Below are 27,305 nucleotides of genomic sequence, written 5' to 3'. Positions count from 1 at the left end.
CTTTCAGCACAGCAATTCTGTTAAGATGCCCCACATGTGATTTCTTCCCCTTCACTCACACACAGTAAATGGAACTCCATATGCTGTGATTCTCTGTATAATTTGTTTCAAACCACAAAGACTGCAAAAGTATAAGAACCTCCATTTCCTTTCTCACCAAGTAGCAAACACCATGAAAAAGGACCCTAAGATGCAAACAAAATGGTAGAAGCAGCTGATAAAATGGAGTGAACCCATCCATAGCTTTTCCTTTAGAAGAACTGGGATAAATGTTTGCCTAACCAGTTTTCCTTTCAAAAGACAGAAGTCATGTCAAGGCTTTCTTACTAATGGCATACTAAACAGCTCCCGTGAGTGCTTTCACTATTATAAGCCTCCCCGTGCTGTGCTTCATGAAAGGTCAGCCTTGACATTCTGACTGCTTATGGCTCCATCTGAAATGGCAGCTCGATTTGGTCGCTATTGTAATATTTCTGGAGGAGTAAAGTACTAAAACCACTAATCTACTTAAGTGCCTCAAGATGTAGATCAGAGACCCACTTATGGCCCCAGATTTAGCATATACCACATATCCCATGTTCCACAAAATAAACGCAATTTACTGGCGTATGTGATGAGGCCTGCTCTAACAGCAGGGGCTGAAAGGTAGGAAGGGTCCGTGGGCTTCAAGCAGCAGCCAAAGGCCTCATGTGATGGTTCAGTCATATAAAAATAAACCCCAGATTACCTGGGACTAACAAAAATCAGGCACCAGGAAGAAAAGAAAGTGTCTAACACACAGCAAGCAGTCAAGAAATACTGGTCTCTTTTCTTTCCGTGAATTAAAAAAAAAAGGATTGTGGAAGAGCAAGGGCTAAGAATTTAATGCAGGCACAGATCTCTATTTTCTGAAATTAAAGATATAAGAAACAAGGAAAAGGTTGTAAGTTTTAGGAGTGGGCAATATGAATATGGTGAATGATAACCTATGGGGCTAAGCAGAGTTTTTTGCTTTTTAGCTTTTCTAAACCTGCAAAGTTAAGAGGAAACAACAAGTATGTAAATTCTTAACATGGCCGCTCATTCTCTGTGTACCCTGAAAACACTGATTAACCTTCCTTTTTCAGTTTGGAGGGGAGTTGAGCGATGACCTTAGAGAAGACTGGGAAAAACAGCCAAAAGTACTAGAATCCTTCTTAGAACATGCGGAAATAGATTTCCCAAAGCTGGCTCCATTCCTGCAAAGATTTAAATGTGGCAGCCTGGCAAAGTGTATATCCCTCTGGACCAAAAGGACACCACCTTGGGTCAGCGGGGAGGGAGGAAGGTTTTCTGCTTCACATGATGAATTCTCCTTCAGGCAGCAGTTTTTTTGCTTTGCTCTAGACGGATGGGAAACACAGCAAGGAAGAGGCCAGGGGTTTAAACTCTGAACATGGCTCTTCCTCCCTGACTCCAACCACAGAGCATTTTGAGACACACAGTTGAAGGTTACTAACGGCAGCCTAAGTGCCAGAGCCCCTTGAAAAACAGCAGCGGGAACCTGCTGACGCTGTCCATGGAGCCCAGAGGGCATTTCCAGGGGCCTTAGCACATGCCACAAAGCCGAGCAAGAGACGATACCTGCATTTCATCTCCATCAGACTCAAATGAGGCTTTGCGGTTTCTACCTGGGTTTCTGGAGATCGAGAGGGTTCAATCTCCAGCTCCTCTTCACCCAGGGCTGCAGTCAGGTGCTTGCTATGGGAAGGAAGGCTATTACCCGCCCGTCAGAAATGAGTGGTAGGTAATGACATGCTGCCTTAGGGAACAAAACTGTGACCGATTCGCTCAAGTACAAAAAGGGGTATAAAAATTCCATTTGTTTCAGACCACTTCCTGTGTAAAGAGATAAAAGTATGATTATTGATGACAGTTTTCAATGCCCTTCTGTGCAACACTGATGCATGACAGGACTGCTCGTCTGTCACCACGGCAGAGAAGCACATTTCACACACAGCTGAGGGGCCTCGACTCTGCCCTGACTCACCTCATACCGTTCCAGGTATCGGGGAAGCTTGGACCGCTCGGTTTCCTCCACGTCCAGCTGCTCCATCAGCTCCTCTGACGCCGGGCTCTCCTCACCGTCTTGGGGCTGCTCCTCTGGAGACTCCTGGGCCGGAGCAGTCACAGCCTTCAGCGCCCTGTCCAGCACACCCAGCTGTGGAGCAGAGAGGGGCAGAGACTAAATACCCTGTGGCCCTGAGAGCACTGGGGAGGGAGGCTGGAGAAGGGAAAGGGAGGGGAAGCCTGGGACCTAAAAAATCGCGAGAAGAGTTCTCTTATTAAATTACAGAAACCAGAAATGGTTATGTAATTTTACAGTAGAAACACCTTGTCACATGGCATGGAACACTTAGTACAAAACAAACGGAACAATAAGCAAACTCAGAATCATCTGTGTAAGTGAATCAGCAGAGTGGCTTTTGATTTCACTTTTAATCAGCCAGGTAGGAATCCAGGACTTATGCCCGATGGGCAATGAAGTAACACCCCTTCCATGTCTTTCTTCCTTAATTGGTTTGGAATTGGAAGAACGGGAAAGAAAAACCACTACAGACCACAACCAATAACCGGCCATTCTGAAAGTACGATAAAGCCTCTGAATCTAGGCGGGGGCCTCCTTCAGAGAAAAATTCAACTCACAGGACATTCAGAGATTAGGGATCAGCCAATCTATATATGTATATATGCTGATAAAGACCAGACAGCATATACGAAATTTATTGTAAGAGGGGATTTCTGTGACTTAGAAAGTAAGTAAATTATGAAACAGAAGGTTTCTTTTTTGTTTTGACCCCTCTCCCCTACCTCCTTCATTTTGGGGCAACCTCCTTTGAGGAGGGCCTGATCATCAGAGATGGGACAGAAACAGCCTCAAGGCCAGCATTAACACCCGTATGATACTAATGAATTCTGTTCACGTCAACTCAGAACAAAAAGCCAGAAAAGACTCCAAGGCTTTGTAATGCCACTAATACATTATACCCAAACCTGACACATATCACATTCAATGCTGACATCTGAATCACATTTCTATGAAGTCAGAACACAAAGAATGCAAGTCTGGCTCAAAATGCAGTAAGTATTTCCCTGGCACAGCATTTGTCTAATTTTGTGTTTCAATCACTAGTACTGACTATAGTAGGGTTAAAACATGAATATATATTCAGAAATGTGTATGCTTTGGTATAAATGTCTCACAGAGAACATAATGACTCACTAGACATCAGTATAAGGAGCCAGTAGAGGGACCAGACTTTTGTATCCTGAGACCAAAATGGAAGCCATGGGGTGAGATTGAGTGATAGGGTCAAGGCTAAACAAACAGCTCAAAGTCAACTTTCACACTTTGTTAACGAAATAACTGATGTCCTTTGAGGCCTGACTCTGGCTACAAAAGCTGCTTAAACAGAAGCGAGCACTATGGCTCCCTATCGTGCGTAAGCTTGCCACATGTTTTCCCATGGCTTGAGCTAAGTCTAGGAACTCTGCAGAATGAAGAGCCGGAGGTGACCAAGGGGGATGAGCTTTGAGGCTGATGGGAGGACAGGGTCCTAGTCTGGACAAACCGAAAGCCTTAGAACTCTGAAAGGGACAGCTGGTCCAGACCTCCTCTGCATCATGCATTCACCACAGAATGATTTACTGGGAAGAAAGAAAGATGGCGCCATGTCTACTGCCTAAACTCATTTCTTGAGAGTTTAGGAAAACTCTGACAGGTAGTCAGTCTCTCAGGACTACACGAAGATACAGAAATGCCAAAAGTAAAAAATAAAATCTTCATGTCTCTTGAGCTTCTACTGAGATTTTACTTTGGTGATGGTAGTGGTGGAGGGCAATAAACGGTATTTTATTGAACTCAGCTTGAATTTCCTGGGAGAGTAGTTTTCCTCCCGACAGTGAACTATACAATCAACATGAATCTTATTTTCTAGTGCTTGTCAGTAACACTGAGAATGTCTGGTTTTTTCATTCCTTTTCAACTGAGTAAATACATGAATCTATAGAGATAAAGAAGGTGGGGCTGGGGGAGACAAGGAAAACAAATCCACAGCTTGACTTATAAGGGACAGGAGATGCTAAATCCCCCAGAATCAGGGCTGGGTAACTCACCGCTTCCCTACACAGCTTCCCATCCTCTGGGGAGGAGGCCACCTTCTCCATCACTTGAAGGGCTCTGTCGAGGTAGCCTGGCCGCCACAGAAGGGGCATGTTATGGTACACAGCCCGCAGCCCCTGCTGCAACTCCACCTTCCCTGTGCCCAAAAAGAACAATGAAGAAGGCTTAGCCGTGGCTTCCCACTACGTCTGAGACTGAGGACTTGAAGACACAAGTGAATACTCAGCTGGCAGCTTGAGAAATGGAGGATCATTTCAAATCTCTACCAAGACTCATCCCATTCAGTGAATAAGGACATTTCAGATAGATGATGAAAAACGTGGTAAAAGTCAATGTACACACTTTTCAATATAAACTTGTATGGACTTATTATTATTTTTTTTACTTTTTCATTTGGACTGCTGGAGACTATCGCGAGGGCTGAGGGAAATTTACAGAGGTCGCTATATCTGCCTCTAAGTAGTGTGCGTGCATGCATGGTAGGTCGCTTCAGTCGTGCCCAACTTTGAGAGACGCCATGGACTGTAGCCCACCAGACTCCTCTGTTCATGGGATTCTCCAGGCAAGAATACTGGAGTGGGCTGCCATGCCATTCTCCAGCGGATCTGCCCAACCCAGGGAATGAACCCATGTCTCTTACGTCTCCGGTGTTGGCAGGTGGGTTCCTGAATGCTAGCGCCACCTGGGAAGCCCGCCTCTAAATGGAGCTACCCTTATACAACAAAGCAAACAACTGAAATACGACTTTTGTTTCAAGACAAAATGTTGCTCCAAAAAAGAAATTTTACAACTTTCTTACACTGAAAAATTGTGTCAACATCTGACAACTTTCCTTGCCAGGAAATGTTTGACATTTTTAAAAATGCTCTGCAACAGTCCACTGATTATCCTTATGAAAAAAAAAGAAGAAAATCTCACTTTACTCTTTCTTTTAGTTGAGCTGCATCAGCATTTTAATTATAGAGTCCTCGTCATCCTTGTGGGTCTCAGGATATGAGTGTTTCTCTTGGAACCTCGAACAATCATAACTAGAGCTGAAGATGTGGCTGGCTGACAGCAGGGTCCCCCAGTGAGGAGGGAGGCTGTCTTGGGATTCCTGGGGGAATAGAGATGTTCTCTGAACTAACGACCAAAGTCACCTTGAGCTGCTGGGTCTTAAATCTACCTTCACTTATCTTTCCCGGGAAGGAGGATTTGGGAAAGCTGTAGTGGAACATAAACAGACAAAGCTCATCAGGTGACAGCTAATTTTAGACCTTTAAGATACTTGGGGCTGGCTGCAGTCACGTTCTGGGAAGCTGCTTATGTCGGAGGTAAATGAGGCTACATCGCACATGACACGCTGAGAGCAGGGGGATCTGAATCTGATGCTGCCAGATTCAAAGCACTCAGGCCTCTGCTCAGAATCAGGAACAACAAAGTACATTTCTTGGCCCTGACAACTTCCTGGACAATTCATGCAGTGATATATTCCTGAGTGCTCCTCTGAAGGTAAATGCAAAAACTTGTAATTAATATCAAACGTAGATGATAAGAGAAAATGATTTATCTTTTAGTTTTCACAATATATTTGATAATATCTTATAAAATACATTTTAATCTCCAAATCATATAAGGAACACCTATGCCTCAACAAAAAACTAATAAACTGATTTAAAAACAGACTAAGAACTTGAATAGACATTTTTCCAAAGAAGACACAGAATAGCCAGTGGACATGTGACAAGATGAGCAATGTCATCAACCATCAGAACCAAAATCAAAAGCACAATTATCATCTCACACTCGACAGGATGGCTATTATCAAAGAAACAAAACACAAGTGTTGGTGAGAGTACGGAGAAACGTGAACCTTTGTGCCTTATTGGTGGGAATGCAAAATGGCACTAACTGCCATGCAAAACGATAGGGAGTGTCCTCGAAACAAAATAAACTGTCATATGAGCCAGCAACTGCACTCTTGGGTATTTATCCAGAAGAACTGAAATCAAGATCCTGAAGAGATGCTGGCACTCCCATGATCACTGGAAAAAGTGATTTTTAAAAAGAGTGGTCAACTCTTTTGTTAGTCTGAGAGCCGCCCAGTGAACTCCTCTGAGTCTGTTTCTACCAGGATCAGCACCTGAGAACGCCACATTGCATTTCTTTGGTGAAGATCAACTCCAAAAGCAGTCAAACTGCTGTAACTTAGATGGTTTTCAGAAAACAAAGGTAAAGGGCAGACACAGTACATGATTGGGAGAAGGTACTTTCCCAAACGCCTATCTGCTTAGGAGACAGCATGGAAGGCTAATGAAATAATATGAATTTAATTAACTCTGTAAATCAGGACACATTTGATGCACACTTGTTGAATGTTACGTGCTCAGATTTGCTGAGAGCCAAGGCCGCTCCTCAAAAGGCCCTCCCCTGCTGCCTGTCTGATTCAATGCAGTCGGGCTCTAAAGCAAAGCCCGCCGCCCTGTGCGTGGCACACTCACAGTGCACTAGCGCGTCCCTCTGTGCGCTCCCACAGGGCCGCTCTCTGCAGTCCTCTTCCCCCACCTGAAAACAATACCCACAATAAGCACTCAATGTTCTTCCTCCTGGACTTGGGTTTAAAGAGACAGGAAGATCGTTTTAATACCGGGGAAGAGTCTACTGGCTAGTTCTCCCAGAGGACCAGAACTTTCCTTTCTTTATCGCTTCTTCACACTGTTTACCACTGAGTATAATCAAGAGCCATCAGAACTAGTTCTCACCTTGCCAGTGGCGAAAGGTTTTTAAATCCCACTTTGTTGTCTTACCTAATAACTGTAAGGCCATCAAAGTCCAGTTTTATGTCTAAAAATGAGAGCTGTACTGGAATTTCACAAGTCTAAATCAAATTATAATTTTATTATAATTAAGAAGTATAATTTTATTAAGAAGTAAAAGAAGGAATCAGTTCCTATCCGTGAAGAACAATGTTAGTAAGGCCCTCCAGCTTACCAAGAAGTGCATAGCCGTACAACTGGGAACTCAACCCCACTGAGTTCTTCTGCTTCAGGCCTGGGAGTAACAGGGAGGCACCGAAGTTCCTCTCCTCTTCCCACTGAAACAGAATACAGCAGGTCATGGTGTAGCCAAGCAATGCTTACTGTATGCAGAAATGTGAGCATTAATGACACAAGAGGGAAAAAGAATATGCTATAACATTAGGTAAAAGAAACAAAATAATCATACTAAAGCTCCATAATTCTGACTTTATAAAGAAAAGATATTTATGTTTGATGAAAAATGCAAAACAGAAACGCCCAATATGTTAACAGATTTCTAGGCAGTGAAATTACAAGCAATTCTGGTTTTCCTCTTTGTGCTTTTCATTCCTTTCTGAATCTGGGGCAGTGAATAACAGCTCCTTTTATAATCAGAAAAGCAAAACAAAAATAAAGAGCCTACTCTGGATCAACACGGCCTTGAGGCAATCAATAAAGATTACCCACGCTGTCGGCTCTGTACTCACACTGCTATGACACGATAGAGCAGGCTTTCTGAATTTTAAACAATTCAGCAATAAGACTCCTTCTACTTCATAGTGTTCAAGTAAATACAACTATTAGACTGCTTTTAGACAGATTAATGCCTCTTAAAAATAAATTAGGCAATCAGAAACACTTAGTGATCACTTCTTTCAACCCAGGGTGCAACATTACACTTCAATAAAGTTGAAGCCTTTTGAGACACGGGGAAACGGGAGGCAAAAACACAAGCGCTGCTGAGGCTGCTGCACATGTGCAATGGCGGTGACAGGGCTCACTGTGACCGCAGGCCCGAGCAGCACCTTGGCAACTCCCCGGACAACGAGAGCCCTGAGCGTCTCGGTGCCGGCGCTGCAGGAGCACACAGCAGCTCGAGTCTTTGTTCTGGCTTAGAAATACAGAACACAAAGCTCAGGTGGCCCTGCACTGGTCAGAGAATGAACAAGGTGTGCAAGCTACCCCTGCAGCCAGGGGTAAGTGGGGCACCCCTGGTGTTAATGGGCACCAAAACCTTTCTTGGGAATGACCTTTGTGCAATGCAAGTGCAATTTCTTAAGGTTTTACTAAACCTTTGAAACAAGCGGACCTTGGGAGAAAAACAAAGCCTCCACAGGCGCTTCTGCAGCACACAGAAGTTAAGAGAGCTGGTAATTAAGGAGGTCATTTCACTTTCAAAAGCAGATCACTCACAGCTTTGACTTCCCTCCACATAAACTGCATGAAAAGGGGCTCAGGGAATAATAAATATGGAACCTTAAAGATGTTTTTCCTTTTCTTTAGGGAAAAACATGATCCATAGTATCAGGATGCAACAGGGGCTGAAGGCCAAATGAACAGCATCCTTGCTCTGCTAGAACCGATCGGGAGTGGTGAGGGCGGCTGCAATGGTGATGCTTCCAAAAGGCCTTTGACAGAGGTAAATGAAAACAAACGAATGTGTTAGACATTTTCTGACGACTGTCTGGAAATAACTCAACTACTGTTGTTTATATGAAAGGCTACTGATGTGTTAACATAAGATATTAGATCTCTTCCAAGCCTTCTACCACATGTACTGTTATGGACTAAAACAGGAGCTATTTTCAAGGTTTCCTCATTTCATGCTTCTGCTTCTCCCATTAATACAAAACAAACCCTCCTTCTCTCCCTCCCTCTTGTACTCCCCTTCACTGTCAAGACATCTGCTCGCTGTCTCCTTTTGCACTTCTGACTCACTCCATAATCCACTTCAACTTGGTTTCTGGCTCCATTATTCTGTGCCCTCATACCACTGAATTAAATGTTCTTCATCAAAGTCCTCATCTCACCCACCTTCTCAGGAGCGTTCTACATGCAGACCATCTTCCCATGGCGTTTGTCCCAACACAGTCTTGATTCTTGTAAACATTTATATATGGATTTATAAATTACATCTCCAGTCCAGATTTTTCCATTCAGATGTCAATTTCCCTTGGGAAATCTGACTGTCTCAAAGGTATCTCAAAATGTAACACATTCAGAGTCAAACCAGTGATTTTCCTCATCAAATGAAGCTTTTTCCCAGAGTGCCTTTTTTAAACACCCGGCAACTCTTTTGGGTCTCCCTGGTGGCTCAGACATAAAAGAGTCTGCCTGCAATGCAGGAGACCTGGACTCGACCCCTGGGTCTGGAAGATCCCCTGGAGAAGCAACTGGCAACCCACTCCAGCATTCTTGCCCGGAAAATCCCATGGATAAGAGGAGCTTGGTGGGCTAGAGTCCATGGGGTCACAAAGAGTTGGCCCCGACTGAGCGATTAACACAAACAAGTCAGAAACTGAGGTCAGCTTTCACCCTTTACCTCTACATCTATTTCCCTCCCCAACATCTTCTTTGCCTCCTAGATACAGCAACCAACTCCTCTCTAGCTCCCAGCACGTTCTGGTGCCCACACCACCAGCATCTCTTGCTCAGACGACTACGATAGTTGTGGCTAAGACTGGATGGGGGCCAGGGTGGCTGTGGTCAGAGTGCTTAGATTAGAGCACAAAACTGATCATGTTACCCGTCTGCTTCAAACTTTCCAGTAGTTTCTTGCTATGTTTAAGATGCAGACGAAACAGCTTCGCATGACCCACCTTCTCTAACTTTTATCTCATCCTACAATCCTCTCTGTGGCAGTTAGACTTTCTAACTTCCTACCTTCTTCTATCCCCTTTCTGCTGACCATGTTCTTTCTGCTTCAGGGCTTTTGCATGTGACATTTCCTTTTTTTGGATTGTTCTTCCCCTCTTCAGTCTGTTAATTCCTATTCATGCTCCAAATATTAACTAAAGAAATACTTCCTTAAGGAAGTCTTCCCTAACTTACGTTTAAAATAAAAATAAAAACTCCCTACCATACAGTCTTTATAGTGCTCAGTATAGTCACGTGTTTTATTTATTAAATTTTTCTTTTCTGCCACGCCGCGGGGCTTATAGGATCTTAGTTCCCTAAACAGGGACTAAACCTGGGCCAGGGCAGTGAAAGCACTGAGTCCTAACCACTGGGCCACCAGGGAATTCCATGTTTTGTTTTAAATGCCTATATTCTTCTTAGATTATAAGCAGGAAATGTTTGTTCACTATTGTAAAACGAGCACTTGAAACACAGTGAATACAGCAGTTGCTCAAAATATATTTAATGAACTAATGAATGTGAGGTTTGCTGCAGGCTATGACATTCATTTCAGAAAAACAAAAGCACACCATAAATTTTTTACAATGGGAGCTAGGGCAGATGATCTTTCCAGTTTCTACCCAAAGCAGTGTTTTCTGAGGTTACCTTTGAGGTTAAGGGCAAAGTCTGTAGGGCCAGACTGCCTGGCTTCATCACTTATGAGCTCGGCCACTTTATGGAGTATCTCTATGCCCTAGTGTTCTCATCTGCACGGAGTTGAGAGGATTGGATGAAATGAACAAATCTAAAACACCAAGAACACAGGAAGTGTAAAGTAAGTGCTATTTAAGTATTAGCTACTGTTATTACTGCTGTTACTCTTAGGGGAGCAATAAACAATTGGAGAAGGAAATGGCAACCCACTCCAGTATTCTTGCCTGGAAAATCCCATGGACAGAGGAGCCTGGAGGGCTACAGTCCATGGGTCACAGTCGGACAAAACTTAGTGACTAAGCAATAACAATGAAGAGATGAAACCAAAATTTGGTATTCTGGACTGACCCAGAGCAACCTTAAGAAAATATTGACACAAAATAAACAACCAGTATTTAATACCTGAAGCTGTGGTTAAAGCTAGCTGCCTCACTGCTTCATTGGCATGCCACGTCCAGCTCTCACTGATCATCAATTACCCATTTCTGAATGTGTGAAGTGCACTCAGCGTAGCTCATGTTTCATAATGTACATAAGGACTTTCACTGGAGATTCTTCCAAGCAGAAGAACGTTCAATTCCACTTTGTTAGAACCCAGGACCTAAAATGTATGGGTGAACACTCATACCTGGTCGTGCAGGGTCACAGGGCTTGACAGCAAGTATCTTTTCCCAGATGCCGAGGGCAGGGCTTTCCTCTGGCCCCCACATCCCTACTGAGCAGCTGCTGCTTGCTTCTCTAAGGCTCTTAGTACTGTTTCAAGACAGGTCACTTACACTGAAGTCTGTCTTCTTTGCCAGGCACTGGTATAGAACATAGAGGGAGAGGAGCTGGGTGGAAGGAACTTCGAAAGCTTCTTGCATCATGATCTCAAAAACCACAGATAAGGCATCTGACAAGAAGATCAAGGCAAAAATTAGGAAATTAGGTAACATCATCAAATCTGTATTTAGCTATGCATGCATGCATGCTAAGTCACTTTAACTGTGTCCAACTCTTTGTGACCCTATGGACTGTAGTCCACCAGGCTCCTCTGTCCATGGGGTTCTCCAGGCAAAATACTCTCCAGGAGGGTTTTCATCCCCTCCTCCAGGGGATCTTCTTGACCTGGGGATCAAACCCACGTCTCTTATGTCTCCTGCGCTGGCAGGTGGGTTCTTTACCACTAGCACAACCATAAGACTCAAAAAGTGAGGCATGATAGAAAAATACAAAGACTCATGACGTTAAATGTGGGCTGTGGTCCTAGTTCTTCTGTAAAGCAGGTCTTTCCCCTGTCTTTAGCTTCTACTGTACATACTGCTAGGTATTAAATCAGATGCTACTGTGCCGCTGTTCTCAAGGACACAGAATAAACCACTTGATTTCTCAGTATCTCCTTCATGATGATAAAATACCATTTGTTCCATAGATTCCACAAGATTGTTGGATAGTCCAACAACATAATACATATGAAAATGCCTCATAAACTGTGGAGCAAATTTAAGGCAGCATGTCCACCAGCTGGAAGAGCTAAGGCATACAGAAAGGAGGCAAGTATATTTTCCAGGTCACCCTGGTAAGAAGAGATGGAGAGGGCTGGGCGGAATGCCCCACTGTATGTTCTGGAACCTTCTTTCTGTTTTGGGAAAAAAGGATGAATGCTAAAGGTAATTTTAAATCCTAGGTATTACTTCAAAGACAGAAAACTGATGACTACGAAAAGGACAATCAGCTTCAATTTAAAAGAGTTGAAAGAATGGAAAGGAAATGCGTATTCATAACTTGTAAGTCCCTGAGTTTAACACAGAAGATTCTTGTTTCCACATGAATGCTGATCACAGACCAGATCTTCAGCAAGATCTGATTTATTTCCCCTCAATATTCCACAACGTAAGCGGAAGGCAAGAAAATCAAGTTCAAATAATTTCTTTCCCTTACTATTTGTTGTTAAATCAGAGATGTTAACATTTGTTTAAAATACAGTGCCTGCATATAATGTTTTGAATAACAGCTGCTCTGTTAAACGGTTTTTGCATATACTCATAATTGTAAGAGTTAGCACTCATTTGTAGCTATTGCTAGCCAGCTGGTTTTCTGTGTGTTGTCATGGTTCTAAATGAGGTCAAATGCAAGAATTGCTATATTCTTTTAGTAAATGGGTAAACTGAGACAGACAGGCAGACCAGGGAGGAGTCACCCAGTAAGTCAGTAGCAAAAAAGAGCCTGAAAGAGACATAAACAAACAGTCCCCTACCCTACCAACAAACCAGTATTTTAAAAGAACAAGTTAAAGCTAAAAATATAGTTCAGAAAAATGTTTTGCCAACTGTTCAATACTGAATTCAAAATTACACATGAATAAATCAAATTCACCTCTAATTTATATTCATTTCAGTCAGCTTGGGAAGTGAAATTAGATTGACCTATATAAGATTTCCTGTTCATCCATAATTATTTATGTATTTTGATATTTCCTATTTTAACAACAAAAGTATAATATTTTCTAATTTCTTGCCATAAACAACAATAATTTTCATCAGAAGTTTATTTACAAAAATTCTCAACATCATTTACTCTGAATTTAGGGGGGAACCCCCAAACTCTTTTTACCCTTCCAACATTCCCTTTAACAAGAGAGAGGAGAGAAAACTGCTACTACATAATTTTCCAGTGATAAACTAGTAAGAATTTTAAAATGTGATGTTCACAGAGAATGGAAGATGAAACATGCAAAAGAGAATTATCTTTTAAAAATTATCTTTAGTTTTAGTTCAATTTAGGAAATGCATGTTTAAAATGGAATGAAAATGGACAAGGGACAATAAGCATTTAAAAAAATAATGTACAGCAAATATTTTTAGGCAGTCAACAGCTCCAAGTTTTACGAGAGAGAAGAGAAAGCAGAGAGGTCCTGGGTGCCCAGCCTAACCACTGCATCCCGATGCAATGGAAAAGGCTGAGGGTGAGGGATGTAACTCAATGACAGGAAGCAAGGCGTCAAAAAGGAAAAGGACCACCAGTCCATATCCGTGTCCTGAGGTAGTGACTACCACAACACAGGCAAAGCTCAGAACCAAGCCTGAGGATGAGATGGTGGAAGGGGAAGCCAGGGTGTATCTTCATACAATGGCACAGCCTCCTCTTTCCTTCTTCACTGTCTGTGTAGCTGAGAGCACAAGCGTGCTGTACCATCCTTCCCCATCCACGGAGACTGGCAGGGCTCCACCTGACTGCTCTGTAGGGTCTGCCACAATCCCCCTCTTTCCTTGGTCCCCCCCTTATTGTAGATGAAGGTAAGAGCCACTTCAGGTTAGTTCCATGGAGCCACAGGATTTGGGGGTAAAGAAAACTCCAGAGATCACCGATGCACTTTCTTTGTTCTTATTGTTCAGTCGCTAAGTCCTGTCTGACTCTCTGTAACCTCATGGACTACAGCACACCAGACTTCCCTGTCCTTCATCTCCATCTCCTAGAGCTTGTTCAAGCTCATGTCCATTGAGTTGATGATGCTATCTAACCATCTCATCCTGTCTCCCTCTTCTCCTTCTGCCCTCGACCTTTCCCAGCATCAAGGTCTTTTCCAATGAGTTGGCTCTTTGGATCAGGGGGCCAAAGTATTGGAGCTTCAGCATCAGTCCTTCCAATGAATATTCAGGGTGGAGCCCTTTAGGATTGACTGGCTTGATCTCCTTGCAGTCCAAGGGACTCGCAAGACTCTTCTGCAGCACCACAGTTTAAAAGCATCCATTCTTCAGGGTGTAGCCTTCTTTACGGTCTAACTCTCACATCCATACATGACTACTGGAAAAACCGTAACTTTGACTAGATGGACCTTTATCGGCAAAGTGATGTCTCTGCTTTTTAATATGCTGTCTAGGTTTGTCAGAGCTTTTCTTCCAAGGAGCAAGCATCTTTCAATGTCATGGCTGCAGTCACCATCTGCAGTGATTTTAGAGCCCTAGAAAATAAAATCTGTCACTGTTCCCACTTTTTCCTCATTTATTTGCCATGGAGTGATGGGACTAGATCCCATGATCTTAGTTTTTTGAATGTTGAATTTTAAGCCAACTTTTTCACTTTCATCAAGAGGCTCTTTAGTTCCTCTTCACTTTCTGCCATCCATTAGGGTGGTATCATCTGTATATCTAAAGTTGTTGGTATTTCTCCCAGCAATCCTGATTCTAGCTTATGATGCATCTAGCCCAGCATTTCGTATGATGTACTCTGCATATAAATTATATTTAACTTATATAGCAGGGTGACAATATACAGCCTTGTCATACTCCTTTCCCAATTTGGAACCAGTCTGTTGTTCCATGTCCAGTTCTAACTGTTGCGTTTTGACCTGCATACAGCCTTCTTAGGAGACAGGTAAGGTGGTCTGGTATTCCCATCTCTTGAAGAATTTTCCACAGTTTGTTGTGATCCACGCAGTCAAAAGCTTTAGCGTAGTCAATGAACAGAAATATGTTTCTCTGGAATTCCCTTGCTTTTCCTATTATCCAACAGATGTTGGGAATTTGATCCCTGGTCCCTCTGCCTTTGTAAATCCAGCTTGGACATCTGGATGTTCTTGGTTCATATACTGCTGAAGCCCAGCTCGAAGGATTTTGAGCATGATCTTGCTAGCATGTGCAATGAGCACAACTGTATGGCAGTTTGAACACTGCACTTACGTCAGAGACAGGGAAACAAAAGCCTATGGAGGTAAAATGACTTCCCTTCATAGTGAGCATGCTACTCTCTCCAGTATAAGATTTTATGCTTATACACTTCACATGCTGTAACAACTGTGATGTAAGTAAAACAAAGTTAGCAAACTGTGCTTAAAACAAAGTCAAGCTAATAGCTGAATATATAAGGTTATAATATAACCTTAACTAGCTGTGGAAGCTCAGGGAGCTTTATTGCATTAACTAAATTCACTGTCCTTTGCCCAAAGAGACATGAATAAATAAATTTGAGAAACTCAGAGGAAAGAAGACCTGGATAGGAGTCTCCTATTTGGCCACCTGATAAGGTCAATCAACTGCGCATCTATTTCTGACTGAAAGAGTGATATACAGATGTCATTAAGAAATTAAAAAAAGGTAAAAGTGCCTATATTTACTTCCCTCTGGGAACGGTAGATCCATTATAAATGGACCTTGGTTTGATTTCATACCTTTGTAATTTTCTTTCTTTATGAAATGATCCATCAGTAAGTTAAATGTATAGTTATCTGGAAAAATACCATATTGGACCTGCAATGAAAATAAAAATAAAAGTAAAATAAGAGAAAAAACTCATTAAGTTCAGTTTATAATATATGCCTATGTATTATTCAGGAAAAAAATTTCTTCCCATTAGCTTTAAAATATCTGACTATCATTTTACGGCATCTGTGACAGTGAAATAAAAGCTGTGACTCATGCAGCTTGGTAATTGGAACTGTTGGTCAGGGTGAGAAAGTTGTGAGTGGGTGTCTGATACAAGACAACTGACGTGAAAAATAAAGCTCAATTCTAACACCTCATCATAACTTAAAAAACCCTGAACCAAACCAAGGATATAAAAAACAACCACATTCCACTGGTTCAGTGATTCTTTTAAAAAAGTATGAATATCAACACAAAAATGGAGTCCCAAGAGAAGGCACACATTAATCACACTATGCAGCATTTTCTGGTCCTTAGAGTGCTCTTCTCCCAACTTTATTAAAATATAATTCACATGTAACATTGTGTGATTTTAAGGTGCACAACATGATCATTTAACATGCATATATACTGCAAAATGATTACTACAATAAGGCTAGTTAACACATTCATTGCCTCACATAACGATCTTTTGGTGGCAGTGGTGATGAGAATATTTAAGATCTACTCTCTTGGCAACTTTCAAGAATATAATATAGTACTCTTAACTACAGTCATCACGCTATACATTAGATCCTCAGAATTTACTCATCTTTGGAAGTTTGTATCCTTTGACCAACATCTCCCCATTTCCAGCCTCCCTCCCCAGACCCTGATATCCGTTATTCTACACTGTTTCTATGAGTTCTGCCTTTTCAGATTTCACACATAAGTGAGATCATGAGCTATCTGTCTTTCTTTAAATGACTTATTCTACTTTGCATAATGCTCTTAAGGTTTGTCCACGTCATCTCAAACGGCAGAAGTTCCTTTTGAATGGCTAAATATCCCACTGTATGTGTATGTACAGGCTTCTCTGGTAGTTCAGATAGTAAAGAATCTGCCTGCATATGCAGGAGACCCAGGTTCCCCCCACCTCCCCACCCCACACATTTTCTTTATCCATTCACCTGTAAATGGACACTTAGGTTTCCATGGCTTGGCTGTTGTTAATAATGCTTCGGTGAACGTGGAGTTGCAGGTGTCTCTTTGAGACAGTGATTTCACCTCCTTTGGATATATAACCAGAAGTGGATTTGCTGGATCATATGGTATTTCTATTTTTAATTTCTTGAGTGATCTCCATACTATTTCCCATACTGGCTGTACCCATTTACATTCCCACCAACAGTGCATAAGGGATCCCTTTTTGCCCTCTTCTTGCCAGCATCCGTTATCTCTTGTCTATGAATTTTTAAAGACCCAAGAAACCTGAGATTTTAGTGCCTTCCTGTGTGATTTTCATGCACAATGAAGTCTGACTACTAATCATCTAAACTGTGGTTATATATTTATTTAAAATTCCTATCTCGGTAGGATTACCCACTCCCATCAACCACCAGAAACATCCAAGGAATTTTTTTTCCAATTACACCCATTCTCCTTGAGAAATTCTGATAATCCTAAACCCCAGTTGTCAGTCTCTGCTGAACTGAGTCTCTATTACTAGCAGACTGTACAGAATGCCTCAAATGTGCTGAAATACAAAAAAAAAAAAAAAAAAAAAGATGTTCAGAAGCTACTGTTTTAAAAGTTGCAGCCCATGTGCAGTGTTTAACTTGATCAAAGCAGTCATTCAATCTGCAATAATCCCTAAGGCAGGGTAAAAACAAAATATTTTAGAATGATAAATCATTAAAGCTGGAAGAAAAGAAACTTAGGAATCAACTGGTCAGTGATTCTCAATCCTGGCTACAAAAATCAACATGTAAGCTTTAAAAAGACACCAGTGAGGTAGGAATGGGCAGAGCACAGAGGATAAGGGGGCAGGGGCTGGGGAGCGGGGCAATGAAACTAGCCTGTATGATACAATAATGGTAGATGTGGGTCATTATACCTTGTTCAAAGCCATAGAGTAAACCCTAATGTAAACATGGACTTTGGGTGATTTGTGTTTCAATGCAGGTTCATCACTGTAACAAATGGCTCACTTGGATGAGAAATGCTGATAATGGGGGAGGCACATCCCCGCAAGTGCGAGGACAGGGAACATATGGAAAATTTCTGTACCTTCTGTTCAATTTTGCTGTGAAACTAAAATTGCTCTAAAAAAATAAAATCTAAAAAAAAAAATTTTTTTTAACCAATTAAAAAAAATACCAATGCCTAGGTTCCAGAAAGACCAATTAAATTAGAATCCTGGGGGTGGAGAAAGCATCTATAATTTTTAAAAGCTTCTTACATGACTCTAATGGGCAGCCAAGGTTGGAAATCACTGATTTGGTACACCTCACTTGACTTAGAGCTGAAAAAACTAAGACTCCAAAGAATAAACTTACTATTTGCCTAAAGTGAAAGTGTTAGTTCATCACTCGTGTACGACTCTCTGCGACCCTATGGACTGTAGCTCACCAGCCTCCTCGTCCATGGAATTCTCCAGGCAAGAATACTGCAGTAGGTAAGCCATTCCCTTCTCAATGGGATCCTTCCCAATTCATGGATTGAACCCAGGTCTCCTGTACTTCAAGCAGATTCTTTACCATTTGAAATACCAGGGAAGCTCATTTGCATAAAGTTAAGAACAATTGGTAGAATTTATGTTGTTATAGCTTGGTTCTTCTGACTCTGTCTGGTGTGTTTTTCACTAAAAGACTAGTAACAATAAAAAATAAGATAGAAATAGTAGATTTATTTGTGAACCCGCTTATCTACTTTATCAAATTATAAGCTTCCCAAGGGAAAAGAATAGGATGTTGCCCATTTTTGTGACAATGCCATACCCAACCCAACATCTCACACACAATCTGTCTGCAACGTGTATCAAGTTAAGCTGGTAACCAAGTAAGTCATAGGAACAAAGACTTCCAAAAACAAATTTAGTATTTCTTTTTGAGTTAAAAAACAGAAGGTTCAATGACACTACAGATATAATACAGTTCCAGAGAAATATTATTAAAGTCTTGTTATGGGTCAAACCAGGATTGTAGCTTGAGATTCACAATAACAACGTTCTAACTTTTGTTCATTTTGTCCTTATTTCATACTAAGAGGGGAATGAAGAGTCAGCCGTTGGGTGAACATTCAGAAAGACCTAATTGTAGGGGCTTCTGGGGCTTGAGGGACTTAGGAAGACATGCTCTGAATAATCTAGGAAGTCTGTCTTTTCAAAAATGTGTAAGAGATATGAATGTTCTGGAGACTGTACTCTAGAAAAATGGTCATGTCTTTTACCCTAACGTCACCAAAGGAAACTAGGCAAAAACCCCAAGACTTAGGGATCAAGAATGAAATGACCACCAACAGTTTCTGTGATTGGTTTACTTTTTCCTTTCACCTCTCCATGTTTAAATCACTATGCTTTGAAAAGCCACAGCTACAGGAATCTTTATTTTTAATGTGCTGATTAATTTATACCAGCTCCATTCTAAAAGATTCAGTTCAGTTCAGTTCAGTTCAGTTGCTCAGTCCTGTCCGAATCTTTGCAACCCCATGGCAGCACGCCAGGCCTCCCCGTCCATCACCAACTCCCAGAGTTCACACAAACTCATGTCCATCGAGTCAGTGATGCCATCCAGCCATCTCATCCTCTGTCGTCCCCTTCTCCTCCTGCCCCCAATCCTTCCCAGCATCAGAATCTTTTCCAATGAGTCAACTCTTTGCATGAGGTGGCCAAAGTACTGCAGTTTCAGCTTTAGCATCAGTCCTTCCAAAGAACACCCAGGACTGATCTCCTTTAGAATGGACTGGTTGGATCTCCTTGCAGTCCAAGGGACTCTCAAGAGTCTTCTCCAACACCACAGTTCAAAAGCACCAATTCTTTGGTGCTCAGCTTTCTTTACAGTCCAACTCTCACATCCATACATGACCACTGGAAAAACCATAGCCTTGACAAGACGGACCTTTATTGGCAAAGTAATGTCTCTGCTTTCAAATATGCTATCTAGGTTGGCCATAACTTTCCTTCCAAGGAGTAAGCGTCTTTTAATTTCATGGCTGCAATCACTATCTGCAGTGATTTTGGAGCCCAAAAAATAAAGTCTGACACTGTTTCCACTGTTTCCCCATCTATTTCCCATGAAGTGATGGGACCAGACGCCATGATCTTCGTTTTCTGAATATTGAGCTTTAAGCAAACTTTTTCACTCTCCTCTTTCACTTTCATCAAGAGGCTTTTTAGTTCCTCTTCACTTTCTGCCTTAAGTGTGGTGTCATCTGCGTATCTGAGGTTATTGATATTTCTCCCGGCAATCTTGATTCCAGCTTGTGCTTCTTCCAGCTCAGCATTTCTCATGATGTACTCTGCATAGAAGTTAAATAAGCAGGGTGACAATATACAGCCTTGATGTACTCCTTTTCCTATTTGGAACCAGTCTGTTGTTCCATGTCCAATTCTAACGGTTGCTTCCTGACCTGCATATAGGTTTCTCAAGAGGCAGGTCAGGTGCTCTGGTATTCCCATCTCTTTCAGAATTTTCCACAGTTTATTGTGATCCACAGAGTCAAGGACTTTGGGATAGTCAATAAAGCAGAAATAGATGTTTTTCTGGAACTCTCTTGCTTTTCTATGATCCAGCGGATGTTGGCAATTTGATCTCTGGTTCCTCTGCCTTTTCTAAAACCAGCTTGAACATCTGGAAGTTCATGGTTCACGCATTGCTGAAGCCTGGCTTGGAGAATTTTGAGCATTACTTTACTAGTGTGTGAGATGAGTGCAACTGTGCGGTAGTTTGAGCATTCTTTGGCATTGCCTTTCTTTGGGATTGGAATGAAAATTGACCTTTTCCAGTCCTGTGGCCACTGCTGAGTGTTCCAGATTTGCTGGCATATTGACTGCAGCACTTTCACAGAGTCATCTTTCAGGATTTGAAATAGCTCAACTGGAATTCCATCACCTCCACTAGCTTTGTTCATAGTGATGCTTCCTAAGGCCCACTTCACTTCACATTCCAGGATGTCTGGCTCTAGGTGAATGATCACACCGTCGTGATTATCTTGGTCATAAAGATCTTTTTTGTACAGTTCTTCTGTGTATTCTTGCCACCTCTTCTTAATATCTTCTGCTTCTGTTAGGTCCATACCATTTCTGTCCTTTATCGAGCCCATCTTTGCATGAAATGTTCCCTTGGTATCTCTTATTTTCTTGAAGAGATCTCTAGTCTTTCCCATTCTGTTATCTGAGGGCAAATAAATTTAAAAGCTATTTCTTGTACTATTCTCTGCTGTACTATAATGGAACATGTAATGGTACAGGCACCATTTTGCCTAAACTGAGGAGAATAAGCTGCAAATGCCAGCAAACCACTCACCTTATTTACAAGGGTATATAAGGCTTTGTCTTGTGCACCGTATTTCAGACACTGTCTAATCCAGGTGTGGATAGTCCAATTTCTCAAGTACCAGCAGTTGGGACTGTGCCGAAATCTAAATAAAACACAAGAAGATAAAAAACTGGTTTTAACTCTTAGATGTCAATGCCAAAATCCATGTTCCATCAGCAGGTCCCCCTCTGAGGAATTTACAGATGATCATTAAAGTCAGGAAGGCCAACAGCTAATAAAACTTGAGGATAAAACTCATTAACATCTGAAATGGGAAAGAGAAGGCAAAATAACAGTAATAAAAATATTATAAAAATTTTACTCCTTATTTATATTCCCTAATTCAACATCTTGTTTTAATATGAGATTTATGAAAAATGATTTCAGGAATATGCTCTACTAGAAGACAGATATGAAAGCTCATTGGAAAAGGAAATGGCAACCCACTCGAGTATGCTTGCCTGGAGAATCCCATGGACTGAGGAGCCTGGTGGGCTGTGGTCGGTCCGCGGGGTCACAGACAGTCGGACACAACTGTGTGACTGAATAACAACAACAATGGAAGCTCATACTTTAGAGGTTTAAAACAGATGAAGTAAAAGATGAAAACTAGAACAGCACAGCAATTTTAGAGGAAAATCAGCTGTGAGTTACACTGCTATTTCTTGATGCACTTAGGGGAGATTGGGACACTCTTCAGTGAATTGAAAGGGTAAAAAAAAAGAAAAAAAAAATGAGCAAAATTTAACATTCAGGCCCTCCAGGACCCACGGTCATTCTGACTTTCACACAACTCCATTCCAGTGCTTCAGTCTACCTCCTCTTGCTTCCTGCTGCTCCCCACATGGTTTTTAAAGGCCTAAGCTGTCCAAACTGAGGTGTATATAGTACCAGTATTCCCACAAAGGAATGGAACTTGGAAGGGAATTCAAATGGTAGTCTTGCCACGAGTTGGCACGCATTGGCTGGAGCAGCTTTTGCTTGCTCCTGGGGTCTGTGCCATGAGGCTGAGTGACGGGAGGAGAGGGGCGACAGGCGTGAGGAGGCCACGTAAAGGGCGGTGCTGTCCTCTAGCTGCTTATCTGTTTACACCTGGACGGTTCCTCAAACATCATGTTATGTCAGCTCAAGTCTGCACCTTTTCTTTGAACCTTCAGGAAGTGGAAGCAGGTCAATCTCTGGACCCCACAAAACTAAAAAAGTCAATTTGTCTTCTTATTGTAAAAACAAAAGGCAAGACAAAAACTTAAAGTGAAAGAATTTTATGCCATATTTGAGAGTTGGGGCTACAGGCTAATACTGGGGGTTTTCAGAGGCCAGTTATTCAATCTGCCACCTGCTATTTCCTGCCATCTGGTATTGGGATAGTTTCCTGCTGACCAGGTTTTCTGCCAAAGTAAAAGCTGAGAGAAAGAGAGCAAGTGAGAAGTAGTACTTAATTTTGGCTGTTTATTAGTGATCTGTTGAGAGATTTGACAAAAATAAGATTTGAAGATATTTTTCAAATTTAGTCATGCAGCCCTGTCTAGTCTTTTGAATGCTTTTCATTTGGCTGGAAAAAGTTTTTCTCACTTGATCTTTCCTTACAGAATTAACCCCTTTAAAAGCAGAGAGATAGAAATATGTCAAATTGTGTTTAAGATGAGAGTGACCTGGCCAGAGAAAAGCCATTGTATAAGTGCCCTAGATACGGTCTAATGAGATCCCCTGCATAGAAATGAAAACATATCTTTTAGTATTTCACGCATTCCCTCACATTTTAAAATCAGTAGCTGAGCTAATTGAGCTTCCTTCCTTGTAACTCTGAAAAATCTGAGATTTTAAGTGTAACAACCAATTAAAAGCTAATTTTATTATTATTATAACTTTTAAAGTCAAGTGAAATACCAGCTGTATTGCCTAAAGATGGGGATGCTTCCTTGATAGCCTGAAGGCTTCCTGGACAGCAATCAGGGGGGCGGGGGTGACTGCCTTGCTCAACACTGATTCCTTGGTCCTTGACACAATTTGTGGCCCATGATAGGTTTTTAACAAATAATAAAAGAGCTTTAATCAACACTGATCACTATGCTAACTTCTATGGTATATTTTAGAATTATAAATTCCCTGTTTGGGCATTTATAATCTTATTACAAAAATATTGCCTTAGGAAGCATCACTATGAACAAAGCTAGTAGAGGTGATGGAATCCCAGTTGAGCTATTTCAAATCCTAAAAGATGATGCTGTGAAAGTGCTGCACTCAATATGCCAGCAAATTTGCAAAACTCAGCAGTGGCCACAGGCCTAGATAAGGTCAGTTTTCATTCCAATCCCAAAGAAAGGCAATGCCAAAGAATGTTCAAACTACCGCACAACTGCACTCATCTCACACAGTAGCAAAGTAATGCTCAGAATTCTCCAAGCTAGGTTCAACAGTACATGAACTGAAAACTTCCAGATGTTGAAGCTGGATTTAGAAAAGGCAGAGGAACCAGAGATCAAACTGCCAACATCCACTGGATCATTGAAAAAGAGAGTTCCAGAAAAACATCTACTTCTGCTTTATTGATTACGCCAAAGCCTTTGACTGTGTGGATCACAACAAACTGTGGAAAATTCTTCAAGAGATGGGAATACCAGACCACCTTACTCATCTCCTGGAAAAACTGTATGCAAGTCAAGAAGCAACAGTTAGAACTGGACATGGAACAACAGACTGGTTCCAAATCGGGAAAGGAGAACCTCAAGGCTGTATACTGTCACCCTGCTTATTTAACGTATATGCAAAGTACATCATGCGAAATGCAGGCTGGATGAAGCACAAGCCGCAATCAAGACTGTCAGGAGAAATATCAATAACCTCAGATATGGAGATGACACCACCCTTAAGGCAGAAAGTGAAGAAGAACTAAAGAGCCTCTTGATGGTGAAAGAAAAGAGTGAAAAAGCTGGCTTAAAACTCAACATTCAGAAAAAACTAAGATCATGGCATCCGGTCCCATCACTCCATGACAAATAGATGTGGAAACAATGGAAACAGTGACAGACTTTATTTTCTTGGGCTCCAGAATCACCACAGACGCTTGCTCCTTGGAAGAAAAGCTATGACAAAACTGGAGAGCATATTAAAAAGCAGAGACATTACTTTGCCAACAAAGGGCTGTCTAGTCAAAGCTATGGTTTTTCCAGTAGTTATGTATGGATGTGAATTGGACCATGGCTACGACCTGAAGAATGGATGCTTTTGAACTGTGGTGTTGGAGAAGAGTCTTGAGAGTCCCTTGGACTGCAAGGAGATCCAACCAGTCAATCCTAAAGGACTCAACCCTGAATATTCAATGGAAGGACTGATGCTGAAGCTCCAATACTTTGAAGTATGCAAAGAGCTGACTCATTAGAAAAGGCCCTGATCCTGGGAAAGATTGAAGGCAGGAGGAGAAGGGGATGACAGAGGATGAGAAGGTTGGATGGCATCACCGACTCAAGGACATGGGTTTGGGTGGACTCTGGGAGTTGGTGATGGACAGGGAGGCCTGGTGTGCTGCGGTTCATGAGGTCACAAAGAGTCGGACTGAGCAACTGAACAACAGCAACAAAAATAACATATTGGGTTGGCAAAAGAAAGTTTGTTCAGGTTTTTCTGTACCATCTTTCACATTAATCCAAATGAACTTTTTGGCCAACCCCATATAAACCAGTTTAACAATAAAACAAGGGGCGGGGACATGATGAATGCTAAAGATGGAAAGGGTGTTGCGAGATGTTACAGATGTTTTTGATAATAGTGGTTGCTAGGTTTAGTCTATTTTTCCTTCAAAAACAAAAAATTGTCAATTACCTCCTTCACCCAAGACTGTTTAAATCTCATTTAAATCTAATCTTCTGCTTTAGGTTGTCTCCATTGACCACTAAAGTTATTTCTTTTCTTTCTGATGGACTTTAAAATAAGAGCACCATGACCATACCCAACCAAACACCCTTTTCTTTTATTCACGATCAGCAGACCATTTTCAGGCTTTGAAAGAGTACCAAAGATCGACAGGATCTAGTACAGACCTTTAAAGCTGAGATGAAAATTTGTGTACAGCCTTTCGCTAACCTTCTGAGGCTACCTTTTAACACATGGAGAAACAGAGAAGTCTTTTCTTCTCAAATCTTTTGTCACACTTTACTTCTTAGAAGCCTAAAGGCAAAGTTACTCAAGACCTCACATAGCTAATATAATCATCTCCTTTTGGAAGGTGTGTCAACAGGCTCACATGGGTCTTCACTAAGCTAACTCCCTTTCCCATCCTGGAGCAGGGCTACTTGGTGTGATCTCTGCTCTGTGAGTCCTAATAATCCAGACAGCCGTGACCAGGGTATTTTCAACTAAGTGACAACATGAAATCAATTTAGGAGAAAGAAGCAAACATATATTACATTAGGCACACACGTATTATGACATATGCTGCTCAAAGTGCCATTCCTACATTTCCTAGCCAGGCAACAAGTAAACTCCTTTTAAGTCCTCATCAGCATTTAAAAAAAAAAAAAAAAAAGCACACAACTTATCTAACTGTCTAGAATACAAACCACTCAGAGCACCGAGATGGGTCCAACTTTGGATGGTGAGTTTAAGAATTCTCTGTCAGTGACTCTTTAAGCAGTTCAGACAGAAACATTCAGGCTCTTTTCAGACCTGCCAGTGGTAATATGATAGCCAGGTAAGTCTCTGGAATGGGTACTCGCCTGGAACGACTCTGCGAACTGCCGGGCCAGCATGCTCCCTTTCAGCCAAGGGAAAGGCAAAGAGACAAGAACACAACTAACACATTGATTTTCCAAATTGCCTGCAAACAGACTGGCTTTTGTTCTTGCCTGGTGGGACCACCAGCCTGGCAGATTACAGGCAGCCACTGTAGGAGTCCCCTCTGTGCCCCATGCCATCAGCTGTTTGCTCACCTCGACAGAAGCTTTATTATTGTCCACGCCAGCAGGCTGCCAAGCTAGGCAAACCGTGTGAGTGTGGAAAAGATAAACAGATGCAACCCAAATAACCCCAACAAGGCTTGTGCTCACAAACACAAGAGACCTTCTGAGCTTCCCAGTTATAAAACAGAAGCAGACTCGACAATTCTATGGATGTGAGTATTTTCTTGGAAGCAAGAAGGGACACAAAGAAGGAGAAGGAGAGGATGAAGCGTGCTCTCAAGCTCTGGCTCTATTAGTTCCCAAAGCTGGTATCCTATGGCTGAAGAGACATCTGTCACAGTGCTAAGTGGGGTTTCCAGGTGAAGCCAGAATGTGCCCAGGCCAGTCAAACAGCAGGTAGTGAGAAGCTTCCTGTCCTCAAAAATCAAGCAACATTCTGGACTTTTCGGGGCATCTGCCATCACTACATCGCATTCAAGACTGATGTCACCAGGAAGGAAGGACAGCAGAGTCACACTGCATGCATGACATGGGGCAAACGTCTTTGCTGCCCTTTGAGATACCTTAGAAGGGGAGAGCAGTTCTGTAAGTGAAGTTGAGAGTGAAGAGAAACACACCAGACACTTATTATGATTTACATAGGAGGGACTTCACTTTTTGTACAAGTCACTGGATTTCCTATGTGTAACCAATTTCATTATTAAAAAAAAAATGCCATAGACTGCCTTCTATGGGTCCAACTGAAGGTTACTGTTGTAGGCCTCAGTGGTGATGCGCCTCAGCTCCTTCCGTATCACAGATAAAAGCGCTCCTGGCTGAGCAGGACTAATGCACAGATGCCAGAGCCTGGAGCTCGGCGGCCCCACCACTCAGCTGCAGCACTGGCTCCTCCATATGCATGAGCAAGCTTTCCACAACACTCATCTGATTATGAGAGCCACCACCCTTAAGCATACATATGCAGCTCCCTCCTCCCGAGTGAATTCTGCATCCTGTGGCAACAGGCTTTACAGATGGAGACCTCAGCCCCTGAGCTGGGTAGACATGGAGATTTGGTGGTGGTGGGGGCGGGGGGTGGGGGCTGGTGTAAAAGGAGGACAGGAAGAACGCCAGGAAGAAAACACAGCTGGTTCCAGGGCTTTCAGCGTCGACTGGAAATCTCATCAATGACGCAAAGTGGGTACTATTGAAAGGTTTTGAGAGTTTCCCTGAACTAGAACCAACGCGCAAGAGAGTGTCCTGTGACTATTCAAACCAGAATCTGTTTCAATCATGGCCATCCACTTTCTAATTCTACTAGGATA

At 42.0% G+C, this 27,305-nt stretch overlaps 1 protein-coding gene across 2 annotated transcripts in view; it reads right to left on the bottom strand.

Annotated features, from left to right (window-relative positions):
• The window catches only part of MRPS27 (mitochondrial ribosomal protein S27), a 110,231-nt gene that overhangs the window by 8,343 nt on the left and 74,583 nt on the right, over window positions 1-27,305 (bottom strand). For both annotated transcript variants that reach the window (XM_055555058.1, XM_055555057.1), the window contains exons 5-10: window positions 21,095-21,209; window positions 15,617-15,695; window positions 11,247-11,362; window positions 7,112-7,214; window positions 4,135-4,277; window positions 2,009-2,179 (exon numbers count right to left, since the gene is read on the bottom strand). In XM_055555058.1, coding sequence (XP_055411033.1) covers window positions 2,009-2,179; window positions 4,135-4,277; window positions 7,112-7,214; window positions 11,247-11,362; window positions 15,617-15,695; window positions 21,095-21,209 — 727 coding nt within the window. The remainder of the gene's footprint in view (window positions 1-2,008; window positions 2,180-4,134; window positions 4,278-7,111; window positions 7,215-11,246; window positions 11,363-15,616; window positions 15,696-21,094; window positions 21,210-27,305) is intronic.

Source organism: Bubalus kerabau, chromosome 18 (genome assembly GCF_029407905.1).
Source record: "Bubalus kerabau isolate K-KA32 ecotype Philippines breed swamp buffalo chromosome 18, PCC_UOA_SB_1v2, whole genome shotgun sequence".
Lineage (NCBI taxonomy): Eukaryota > Metazoa > Chordata > Mammalia > Artiodactyla > Bovidae > Bubalus > Bubalus kerabau.
This window is presented reverse-complemented; position numbering and strand designations above follow the sequence as displayed.